We start from the raw sequence: 13,138 nt of genomic DNA on the forward strand, positions 1-13,138 counted from the left end.
CACCATACATAGAAAAAAAACCCACTCATTGCAGAGACACTCACACTCACGCTCTCTCTCTCTCTCTCTCTCTCTCTCTCTCTCTCTCTCTCTCTCTTTCTCTTTCTCTTTCTCTCTCGATTTGGCAATAGGTATTTGAGAAAAAACATTAGTGATGTGTCCCCCAAATGTCTACGGTGGTTATCGCCCTGATCAGACATGAAAATATGTTGTGGCACTATCGTGCAGTCTGTAATGATATGACGTTAGCAAATTTTTGCAAACATTTCTTTGAATAACAAAGAAAATGAACTCACGATTGAATGTAACACAAAACAAATTATTAATTTTCATTAAAATCTTTATTAATGCCAATAATGCTTACATTTATGTCTTTTTGTTCGCTCGGGCAGCCATGTTGCCGCTGTAGCCGGTTTACACTGAGATAATTCATACCTCTTTGTTTGAAGTGTGGTCCCGGAAAATCTTCGTTTGAAGTGCTATATGGCCCTTCCCCTTCCCCTTACCCCTCCAACCAAAAGAGAATCGAGACACCCCTTCACATGAACGCGCAAAACAGAGGGGTAGGGGGTAGAAATGGGATTGGGCCTTAATTGCTTATTGAAATAGTTTATTGAAACTATTTTATTGAAACCGTTTTGGAGATTTTGATCTCTTCTATTCATGTAGATAGAAGCTGCACTTAGAAAGTAAACCAAAAACAGCAACCTGGGTGTTACCAAGATGGATGCTGAATTTCGTTATAGAGACTTGGTTATTATTTTACGTTACATGACATTCTTCTTCTCTGTATATTTTAGCTAATCTGGAGATGAATGAAAGTTCTCGCTGGACTGAAGAGGAGATGGAGACCGCAAAGAAAGGTCAGAACCCATGTTTGGTATTTTGTCACTACTGCATTTATTGAATAGACAGTATTGTCACAGTATAGACAAACAATTACAAAACACATTAGTAAGTGGCCATTCACACAGAACACGTTTTTCTATTCCAATGCGCTACTTTTCCATTGTTTTTCTATGTAAACAAGCGCTTGACGGACGTGCATAACGCGCCGCGTTTTTAAGACGCCTTGTCAAGTTAAAAGAATTTCAACTTTTACACGCAGCGCCGCTCACCAATGTCAGTTCCAAAGCAGTGGACCAATCAGAAGAACTCGGAGGTGGGGCAAGTGTTGCGAGCTTCTTTTTACAGTATCAAGTTGGCATGACAACGGTTTTATTTGACGGCAACATGGCGCGTCTCAAGACCCTCGCGTTCTACGCTGTGCTTTTTAGACGCAAAGACGCATTCTGTGTGAATGGCCCCTATGAATGGTGTGAATGTTTTTTATTATTTAGGTGGCCTGGATCAAAATATAGTTTTAAAGACAATGTTTTCAGAAAAGGTCATAATGGGCTTTTTGTTTGTCTTGATTGGATGTTGACCGTTAGGATTTCCCTGTGTTCAGTTAACTAGATGTAACTCTGCCTGATAAGACCTGTGTAACACTTAGCCTAGCAACTCCACAAACATTTACATGAGCACTAGATCACACACTGTGCCCTTGGCCTCATTCCACACACATGCACTTAGTGATACACATAATAATGTGTCTTTATGTGGGAGCCACATCTTTATATGACAGCCGGACGTGTCATTTACTCATGGTTTAGGAACAGCTTTTCCCCCCAAACGTCACTGATGTCACTGCAGCTGTTGGCAGTTCCAGATAGCTCCGCCCTTGCACCATAGCTCGTGACCGGAAGAGAAGATGAGTCGTTTTGAGGGGGAGGGGAGGTTAACGTTTTTGATTAAAGATTACGAGGGCACATGAATAAAAAATAATAATAATGAAGTGCACGGATAAATTATTTATAATAAACAATACAGTATTCCATTAAAAAATAAGAATTTTCAATTTTGATTTCATGGTGACTTTAATGGACCTTCAAAACGTCACGTGGGATTATATTTGCGGAAAACAAAGTTTGAGTAAAGAGCAAAGGTCTAATTTTCTTTCTTGTATGTGTCAGTGTTTGGTCTGTAATGTAGACTGTTAGTGTGTTAAACGGATGCTCTGCTGACCTACTTCAGATGAGCTGCTTCCACGTCGCTCTGTTAACAGCTCTCTGTTTCTCTGGCACCGGCACATCACATCTGATGCCGCCTACTCCACACCACTCACAGGATCTGCAACTTAATAACATTTCATTAATGATAAAGTCCCCTGGGCCTAATCAAGTTTGTTGTTTACAATCACAAGAGCTTGTCCTTGACTCCATGCCAACAAGTATCCTTTTATATAATGTTTTAGATTTTATAGATCTTCACATTTATTTTGAAGTGCACTCTTTTGAAATGAGGGTTTGGTGTTAATGCATGATGATTAATTAGCAAAAACAGCTCATTCAGAAGTTGTCACAATATTACAACAGTACATCACAACCCTGAGCAAGTTAACATGATTTTTATTTTGTGCTTATTTTCTGTTCAGTTACTTGAAAGCAGTTAGTGATTTCTCATGCAGTCTTAAAAAAGGGCATCTGCATAGAAATCTGTTTAATTTTGAAGGTCAGAGAAGGTATAAAAAACCACTTAAAATCTTATTATACACACACACACACACACACACACACACACACATACATCTCAATTCATCAATGTATACATTTAAAAAAACTATTGTGATGCTAGAACCCTATTTATTTATCTATCCATTTATTCATTCATTCCGCAAGAACCTTATTTATTTATTATAACATTTTTCATTTATAGATTAAACAATTTTTTTTTATATTAACAACCCCCTTTTATTTAACTTTATCATGTATTAATATTTATTTATTCATTCATTCATATAATTTCCCCAAGTTGCATTTTTTATTTGATGTGTCTGGTTAACATAGTGTACCATCAAAGCCAAGCCTAGACTGCAATCTTTCCCAACGCTGCTGTTATTACCCTTAGTGTGCCCGCTTTGTCTTTGTCTTACTATTACTCTGTTCCAAAATATACAGCCACCCCTCACCCCATGACCCTCTTAACACCAGCCAATTACCTTGCCTGTGCTTTTTAAATCCGCTTACAGCTCTCTATGCTAATGTGTTTATCTGTGATCATTTTTAAAGTGGGAGAGGGAGACAACAGTAATATATGTTAATGGCACCTGGCCGTCTTGCTGCATTCCTCCACACACACACACACACACAGAGAGAGAGAGAGAGAGAGTCTCCTCTGTGACTAATGCACGCTGGCACAGCCTTTTAAAGGCAGGGTGGCCTCGCTTGTGTTCACGTCTCTGAGTAAATGAGGGGAAGTGAGTGTGTATGTGGCCGTGGGGGTACTTGATGGCAGGATTAAGACTTGTGTAACATATAACCTAGAGCTACTGCACACAGCTCTCCTCCCGTGTTCTTTTTAGATGCTTTTCTTTAGAGGCAGGAGCTGCAGACCGATGTGTGTGCATATGATATTTTTTTAGCTCTAGTAAATGCTGATAAAAAACACACTGCCACATTTACACTGCAGTTTTGAGAGTAACAGCTGTATTTAAATAAACAAGTCGCTTCAGTTGTCACTCCTGTGAATAAGTGAAGTCAATGTGAACAGAACAAGATTCAGCTCTCTGAAGAGGAGTAACAACCGAATTTAGCTGCAGTGTTTAGCGGCCTTTCTTTTTCCAAACTGTGTTTGTTTTTGTTGTTGTTTGTAGCTTTTTTCTGTCATTCTCTTTGTCTTTCTGTCTCTCACTCTTTTTTTCTTTGTCTCTTGCATTGTTTTTCTGTCTGTTTCTTTTGCTCTCTTTTTCTGTTGTTTGTTTGTTCTTTATTTCTCTCTTTCTCCCTTCTGTCTATCTTTTTGTTTTTGTCTCCATTTTTGTCTTTCTGTTTTCCTTTTATTTCTGTCTATCTTCTGCTAGATTTCTCTTTGTATCTATCTGTTTTTATTTGTAATTCTTTTCTTTTTGTATTTCGCTTTCCTTCTGTTTGTTTTCTTTTTATCTGTCTGTCTTTGAATTTGTCTTTTTCTGTTTTTCTAGCTGTCTTTTTTCTTTCTGTCTCCCTGTCTTTCAGTTTCTTTCTGTAACATTGAGTGAGTGGTTAGATTCAGTTGTTGGAGTGCAGAGAGAAAGGAAGTGGCTGAATTGTGGGTTGGCACGAATTAGAGGATTTGGCAAGCCTCCCTGTTTCTCCCTCTCTCACACTGTTGTTGAGGACTGTGTGTAAAGGTCACATTGAAGAAGAAAAGCAGGTCAGTTAGGAGGAATTGCTTTCTCTCTGCTTTCTCATGATATCAACATCAAACCTCTTAAATCTCACTCTTTCTCTTTATTTCTGCCACAATCTCTTGCTCTCATTGTCTGTTTGTTTTTGTGTGTTTGAGCGTAGATGTGTTTTGGCACAGATCATATGCATTAGAGAGCGCAGAAGAGAGAGAATGATAGAATAGATCAGATGAGGTTGTGAAGGGAGGGAGGGAGTACGGGCATTAGGGAGGTGGAGTCACTGCATCTCAGCTTCACTTTGCTGTTAAAGTCCAGCCAAGCGGCAGCCATTGAAGAGGAGTGGAAAAAACTGTGGCCTTGAGACAGAAAGAGAGAGAGGGCTGGGGAGAGAAAGTGCGTGAGTTTGATAAATAGACAGAGAGAGGAAGAGGAGGAGAAGAAGAAAAAGAGAAGGGCTGCTCTGTTTAGAGAGAATCAGAGAAACGACAGCGCAACTATCAGAGGAACAATGGGAGCTAATTTCTCTCCCAAACACCACTCCCTTTTTCTCTCTTCTACTTTCTTGCTCTTCCTCATGCTGTTCTGGAGCTCCAAGAGCCTCTGCTGTGCATTTCCTTGGAAATCATGTGAGTGAAGAAGAAAAGGCTGATGGAGTAATAGAGAAGAGAGGAAGAGTGGACCAGAGGGGCGCATATTTTCTTTATGCAACTCCCTGATTGGATGATCCACAGTGGGCCAGTGCTGAGGATTTCAATTTGATGTAGCATTGGTGCATGCTCTTGAATTACCAAAGCTGATTGGACAGCATTGTCTTATTGGAGTACTCTTAACATTTGGAGGTACTGAATAAAATGCAATGTTTTGAAATTGAAGTTGAATGAAACCTGCATTTCAGGAAGTTTAGGACAGTGTTTGACCCTTCACTGGATTTAACCGCTACTTTGCCATTTGTTGGATTGGGCAAGAATGGAGTTTCCTTGACTTTTGACCTGCTATATAGAAGTACTTCTGGGTAATTGTGTATGTGTACATTGCTAAGCAGGCTATTATTTAAGCTGCCTTTGCACTGCAGTGTCTGTGTGTGTTTGCCATGTTACATAGATTAGGATGTGCGTGCGCTTCTGACAAACAACTGGAAGTTTGAAGAATAAACAGAGACAGAAACAAGGATCAGAGATGGTGAGGATAAGCATACAAATAAGACTTCAAATGATTTCTTGCTTTGCTTGTTTGTGTCACTAAGGGCATTTTTTGCACTTACACTCTTCATTTTATCTCTCCATTTCATTCTCTCCATCCTTGTGCAATCTACACTGACTGTCTTGTTAGCTTTGATGTGGAGGGCAGCAGTGCTTTGTGGTCACTAGCGCGATATAAATCAAAGCAGCTATTTAGACTGGACAAGAGGTTCCTAATGTGAAGCTAACCAGCACACAATGTCTTGGCTGATGTCTGCTGAGTGTTAGCTTGGTGTTAAATGATTGAGAACAGTTCATGTCAGGCTGTTGCCCCACTTTCCTTCTTCAGACGGCAAGCGGCAGCACATGATCTTTGACCTTTTATTGAGGTTTTTCTTAATGATGACAGCAACGGCTGGGCAAATGGGAACGCCCGAGGCTTCCGTTACCCAGCGCGCAGGGATTTTGTGTGTTAGGCAGTGTGTAATATAAATCTTATATAAACTGTAACAGCCTTGGTGCTGCCCTATTTTGAGTGCATGTGACTTAGTGGGACACCAGGTAGGGAAAAAAATTAGATCTACACACACTACTGTTAAAACGTTTGGGACCAAGGATGCATTGATTTGATTTCAAATACTTGTTTTCTATTGGAATCTATTTAAAAATCCAGTTGCAATTAATCTGGCCATTATAGTGGTTTCCTCATCATTTCCCATTCTCCGTATCAATAAAGGGACATTTTTGTTGTGTCATGCAGACGATGACGCTGTCTCTCGTGTGTTGAAATAATTATGACGGTAGTTACTCTATCACTTATAGTTCTGTTCCTGTTTCTACGTTAGTAAAGTGAGAATGTTCCTTTTCTTTCTGTCATAGGTCTGCTCCAGTATGGCAGAAATTGGTCCGCTATTGCCAAGATGGTGGGCTCCAAAACAGTCTCCCAGTGCAAGAACTTCTACTTTAACTACAAGAAGAGACAGAAACTGGATGAGATTCTGCAACAGCATAAAATAAAATCGGTCAGTTCTTAGAGAGTGCGGGTTGAATTATTTATAATTGTCAGCAGTATTGGTTTCATGTTGTTGTTTTTGTGCTTGTTCTTTGTAGGAGAAAGAGCGTAAGGCCAGACGTAAAGGTAAAGCTCTTCAGAACGAGGAGGCCAGTGCTCCATCTGCTGCAGAGGAAGAGGAGATGGAGGGATCGGGAGTCAGCGGCAATGAGGAGGAGGCTCAGGATGACGGAGAGGGTATGGACACAGACGCTTGATTCTTGCACACTCACACAGCATCATGCAGTAATTATTACATAAAGACTAATGTCCATTTAAACAGTCACTTGTTGCACATTACTCACTGACTTTGTGTAATGGAAGTAATGAAACTCAGTTAAGATCTGAGAAACAAATGAGCAGTTTGGTAATTGTTATCAGCCGTAGCTATGAAACAATTCACACTGAAACCAAACACCTCTGAGGTTTTGTGGCTGGCAGGAAGTCCCACAGCAGCTCGAATCGAACGGCAGAGTGCTTTTCTCAGAATATCAGGAACACGTGGCCTAGACTCACCTATGACCTCACCCGTGATACAACCCTGACCTACTTTTGTCGAGTTCTGAGAAAGAGGCGACACTCTCTGCACAAGCATGAATTGCTTTTCCAGGAGAGCGGCGTTTTGTGAAGTGGTTGTGTTATAGCGGAGCGATCAAACTGTCTAGGTGTTAAAGTGTGTGTGTCGTGCTGTGGACGTCGTACTTCCACAAGTCCGCCAGGCAGATTTGAAACAAACGCTTTGTGCTGTGTGTTTGGCAATCAGGTGTGGCTTGCCGATAAATGGCTTTCGTAAGCTTTCATAAAGCCACATTTATCAGGTCAAAGCTTGTGAAAGAAAGCCAGCAAGGGAAGTGCTTATTATGTTATGGTTATTGTGTAATTACATCCAGCTTGGAGAGCACACTCAACGGCTGGGGTTTGTTATGCCAGTGGGAAAATGAGGCTTATCATAATCCCCTGCTGTGTATTTACTAGTTACGTTTACTTTTTGATTTGACAAAGGACATGTTAGATTTAGTTATGAGTGATTCTTCGTTGATTTTAAAATGAAAATGTTTTTCAAAGCAATCGTTCAATTTTAAAGGACATGCTATATTAGCTTTTGCTGTTTATGGTATCTGTTTAATGTTTTTTTTCTACTTTCAAGAGTGAAGAAATGTTACATTTGTCAGAATTTCACCATTTTGGAATTTTAACTTCCTCTTCATAATTTATTAAATAAATTAGGTGAATCCTTTGTACTTCCCTTGCCTAAAAATCATATTGTTATTAAAAGTGGTCTTTGGTTCTTATAAGTGCAATTTATAGTTTTTCTTAATATATCGAAGAATCACTTTTTTTTTATCACTGTCCCAATACTCCTGTCCATTACACTAATCATTTCAGAGGACAAGCATTTCTAAAAATGTTTGTTTGGTTATGATGAAAATGAGAAGTGAGAAGAGCGTGTATCGAAGTCGATACAGCGGTCAGAAAATTATTTAAAAAACAGTTGCCTTTCTTTTCAAGTTAATTGACAGCTAGCTAGCTCCAAAAAATTTTATCATAATCAAACACAATTTACTATATATCACCATCACATACAGTACTGTTCAGAAGTTTGGGATCAGTATATTTTTTAAAAGATATTGTTTTATTCTGAAAGCTTGCCCTTTAAATTGATCAAAAGTGAGAGTGTAATACATTTATAATGTTACAAAAAATCTTTCAAATTCTGTTCTTACAAACTTTCTAATTATCGAAGAATCCTTAAATGCATCATGGTTTCCACAAAAATATTAATTAGCACACTGCATTGATAATAAGAAACGCTTCATGAGCAGCAAATCATATTATAATTGATTTCTGAAGGATCATGTGACACTGAAGACTGGATGCTGCTGAAAACTCAACTTTGCCATCACAGGGTTAAATAACATTTTAAAATAGATAGAAATATATCTATAATCTGTATTTTTTTTTCCAGAAATTAATGCACCCTTGGTGAGCATAAGAGACTTCTTTCAAAAACATTAAAAGAAGCTTACCATCCCCAAATTTTTTAACAGTATTGTACTTTACCAAAATTTAAGTTGTGATGTCCATAATCAGATCTTTATTCCAGAACATAAAATTAATGTTTTAAAATGGATAAAACAAATAATAGAATTTTCAATGGCCCCAAATTGAAAAATGAAGTGCCCAAAACAACCGCCTTACCAATCAAACCACACTCAACAGATCAGCTGATATTCGTGTCCTGCCCTCTTACGATGTTTACAATGTTCTTTTTTTTTTCAGGTGGAGCCAATAACAGCTCAGACACCGAGAGCCTCCCTTCCCCACGCTCCTCAGATGACAGCAAGGTCAAAGAAGAGGGCTCCGGACGGCCTAAAACTGCACCCAACGCCACTTCTTCCTCGTCCTCCACGGACAAGGACATGGCAGCTACGGAGATGGGGCCGGATGAAATGCCAAAAGTGGAGAAAGGAGAGGTGGAACAGAGAGGAGTGAAGCAGGAGGTAAAGATCGAACCGGGGGAGTGTTGTAAGGAGGCAGCAGGAGAAGATAAGAAGCCTCCTGCCCTGGAGGTGGAGGTGGGCAAGAAAGAGGTCAAAAAGAAAGAGCATGGAGGAAAGAGCGGAGCTCAAGACAGCGACTCCAGTGCCACATGCAGCGCCGATGAGGTGGAGGAGACGGAAAGCTCAGACAAGAACAGGTGAGAGTGTGCATGTGTGTATATGAGAGCGAGGGCTGATTGGTTGCTTGGGTGGGGTCTGATGTGTTTTGTGGTTAAGGGGGCTGGGATTGTTGATTTGTCCTGTAGGACTCTATTTTTTCCATGACAGCAAACACTGTATATATTGGGCGAGTCAGGGGAAACAGCCTGTGAGCTTGCCCAACATAACAGAGCGAGAAGTGTGTGTGTCTGTCTGGCTGTCTTTGTGTATTTTGCATTTTACATTTCCATAAGACTGCATGTGGAGTGTCTATATTTGTTTGTGTGTTGCGATGATTAAGTGTGTGTGTGTTTGTGGTTTTGTGGCATTAATGGGCTGTTTACAAAGACAGTAAATAAGAGAGAATGAGGTTCTGACCATATTAAGCAATAACTCTTCTCTGCTCTTCTCACTCTCAACACAATGACGTCTGCTAGGCCGAGTTTGTTGAGTTTCGCCCATGATGGAGTGATCACTTCTCCACTTCAGAAACCGCTGGACCTCAAACAGCTCAAGCAGAGAGCAGCCGCTATACCTCCCATAGTAAGTACCTTCCCTTACTGACATTTGCCTTTTTATTTTCAGTCACTTGTGGTTTGAAATTCATGAGGTTTTCATGTTAATACTACCATATCTGGCCAGATTATGCAGATTAGCATCTTCTCTCCATGTTGCCATGGTTACTAAGGCTGTTTTTATTCCCATGAGATGCTAGTTTTCCACCTCTGCTCTTAGCTATTCAGACACTCATGATGAGCTAATAGCCAGAACGTTAGAGCTCTGGCAAGTGGAGAGGTGTGGAAACTGATATGCGCTGTTCTAAGAGGAGCTTGCATGGTGTTAGTCTCAACAAAATAACCATAATTGTTTTAAATGACTCAGAGGTTGTTTTTGTTGCTGTTCGTATAAGACTACATGTAAACGACCTCTGTTATGATTGATTAGCCTTTTGTGAACTCCACCCTGTTTAAAGACAATGATGTGGATGTAGGCGGTCATTAGGGGTGTGCAATATTTATTTTCTATGATAACACCGTATTTGTTGTTTTAATGATGTGTGAGATGACATTATCAAGTATGTTACTCACTCAAAACATGTCTGTGATGTAGCCTAGTATAATATAGCAGGGCTCCAGACTCATCTGCCACTGGTCGCTCTTTTGCGACTAACTTTCTCAGTTGGTCGCACGATCACATGGGATTAATCAATGCATGCTGATGAACTTTTATCATAGTTTATAGTTATATGGAAAGGAAAGTGGTTACCATTCAACCTGTTATATTCAGTATTTGAGGTTTGAATTTTGTGAATGGGAGTTCCTCTTTTGCTATGTTATAAGCCGGTCTTCGGATGCCTTCACTTTCGAATTCGCGATCTTGTTGTCACGTTTTACAAGAAAAGATAATTGTCTGATTTGACATACATCTATACATATTTCACTTTTTAAGACCAAAACAAAAGATGGATTCTTTATTATTCTTAATTAAAAAGCACAACAACAGTAAAAGGTAAGATACAATGACAAACTAGCTTACAAAACATTTATTAACAAAAACGAATAAGATGAGGCATATAGCATACACCACATGCTGTATTATATAGCCTACCGACTAATAAATTACAGAAAATTTAGCAAACACTGAGGAATCAAATAAAAAATAAATAAAAGAGAGCTTCCATAGCATAACGTGAGGTAAACAGCAAAAATAACAAGCTTTTCAAAATGAAAACAAAAAGAAAAGTAAAACTAAACTTGATGTCGATGGCAGTGCTTGCATGTTTTTAGTTTTTTTCACACAAGAATACCAACATGTCCACCTTCTCTGGTTTAAGAAGCGGTCTTTTACTTTAGCTTGAAAACCATCCATCATTGTCTAAATATTCGCATCAATTTTGCTGCGCGCTCCTTCGCGCTAAACCAGGCTCTACACTGTAAGCACTGCACAGTTCAAACGAGTAGCGCGGTTTCGTTTGCCATTTGATATTTCTCATATGCAACAGAAATGGCAGCGCTTAAGAGTTGAACAACGCGGTGGTCGCGCCAGTGTGACCGCTCACAAAATTGTCACACAGGCAGAAAAAATGGTTGGTCGCAGTCTGGAGCCCTGTATAGTTATTATACAGTTAATATACAGTATAATATTCATTATTATATGTAGCCTATATTTTCGGCTCGTATTTTCAGCCGTCGCTTTCTCTTTCGATAATTTTTGGTGGCCGAAAATTCGGTGCATCCCTAATTATTATAATATGACTGCAAGGGGTGTGCGATATTGGCCAAAAAAAGGGGGGGGGAAATATATATATTGTGTGTGTGTGTGTGTGTGTGTGTGTGTGTGTGTGTGTGTGTGTGTGTATATATATATATATATATACACATACATACATGCATCGCATGCATGCTAGGGATGCACCGATACTGGTATCGGGCCCGATACTGAGCTCCTGTACTCGTTAAAATGCCCCGATACCAAATGCCGATACCACATAGCATGTGATAAGCGCCATATTCAGACAAAGAAACACCAACAACAGACAGCAGAATGGAGTTAAGGATGTCTACTTCGAAGTATATGTATGCAATGAACATAACGTTAAACATTCAGTATTGACGCCTGTATAGCTGATGTGCGCGAGCTGATAAACAATGCACGCGGAGTGGATTGAGCGCGGCGGCACAGATGTGCGAGCTTGTCGAGTGAATATACCTTTCTCACAGACATCACTAGAAAGTTTGTAGTTCGGTCGGATATGTAAAAAACAAGTAAAACAATGCACAAGTTACTTAATGGTAGGGAGAGAGAGAGTGCGCACTTCTGTTGTGTGATCTTTGATGTTCACTCACTTAGCACACGCATCATTTGGATTAAAACTAAATCGTAAAAATAAGACCATTTATAGGGGCATTCACTATAAACATCATTTATTTTCAACCTTAGGCATACACGACTTTCTGGCGAAAGTGAATCTAGCTGCCTGTGTGAAATGCGCTAGGCTGTACTGTTCTGCATCAGTACAAATACGTGCACGTTTTTCAGATGAAAAAACGCGATTTCTATTTCTGAAAATATCACAGTTAGGAGATTTATAACCAGTGGTTCCCTGCATTATTACAGCAAAGTGCGTGATTACAGTACTTAGCCGCTGCAATGGAGCAGCTCTAATGCTATTAAATTAAAGATGATGTACCATAGAGCAAAAAAAAGGAACAGTGAAAGTAACAAAAACTTGTACAATACATTTTAATGGGCATAATTAAGTGTGAAAATAACCCAAGGATATAAAGTCAAATCAAAAATTATTCAGAGACCAGATATAATTTTTGATATTTTTTACTTTGGGTGCAGGACACTATAGTTCATTTATGTAAGTGAGGATGGCAAAATAAAGTAAACTGTGACAAATCATACCCAAAAATTCTTCATACAGTGGACTACCAGTAAAATTTATACAAATTTGGGACCAAAAATTATTCAGACCGAGTCTGGGAAAAAACATTGAAGTTGAGGTTTGCATGAAGCTGGGTGACAGCATGCCCGGGAGACTACAGGCTGTCATTGAGGCTAAGGGTTGCCCGACTAAGTATTGATAGTTGTGTAAATACTGTCATACTAACAGCTGTCTAATTTTTGGTTGATTGTAGTCTATTACATACCTTACTATCAAAGTTATCTGACATTATCCTTATCCTTATATTATACTTACTCTTGGTTTCTGTACCCAATATTGAAAAAATGTACAAATGCAATAAAAAATATTGGTATTGGTACTCTGTATCGGCAAGTACCAAAAATAAAAGTATCGGTATCGGGCGAGTACTGGCAAATGTGGTATCGGTGCATCCCTAATACATGCATACATATACAGGTGCATCTCAATAAATTAGAATGTTGTGGAAAAGTTCATTTATTTCAGTAATTCAACTCAAATTGTGAAACTCGTGTATTAAATAAATTCAATGCACACAGACTGAAGTAGTTTAAGTCTTTGGTTCTTTTAATT

At 39.2% G+C, this 13,138-nt stretch overlaps 1 protein-coding gene across 6 annotated transcripts in view; it reads left to right on the forward strand.

The window, feature by feature from the left end:
• The window catches only part of ncor2 (nuclear receptor corepressor 2), a 147,414-nt gene that overhangs the window by 106,590 nt on the left and 27,686 nt on the right, over positions 1 to 13,138 (forward strand). For all 6 annotated transcript variants that reach the window (XM_016236143.1, XM_016236138.1, XM_016236140.1 and 3 more), the window contains exons 17-21: positions 801 to 863; positions 6,265 to 6,407; positions 6,496 to 6,634; positions 8,717 to 9,134; positions 9,573 to 9,678. In XM_016236143.1, the coding sequence (XP_016091629.1) occupies positions 801 to 863; positions 6,265 to 6,407; positions 6,496 to 6,634; positions 8,717 to 9,134; positions 9,573 to 9,678 (869 nt within the window). The remainder of the gene's footprint in view (positions 1 to 800; positions 864 to 6,264; positions 6,408 to 6,495; positions 6,635 to 8,716; positions 9,135 to 9,572; positions 9,679 to 13,138) is intronic.

Source organism: Sinocyclocheilus grahami, unplaced genomic scaffold (genome assembly GCF_001515645.1).
Source record: "Sinocyclocheilus grahami isolate Dianchi unplaced genomic scaffold, SAMN03320097.WGS_v1.1 scaffold482.1, whole genome shotgun sequence".
Lineage (NCBI taxonomy): Eukaryota > Metazoa > Chordata > Actinopteri > Cypriniformes > Cyprinidae > Sinocyclocheilus > Sinocyclocheilus grahami.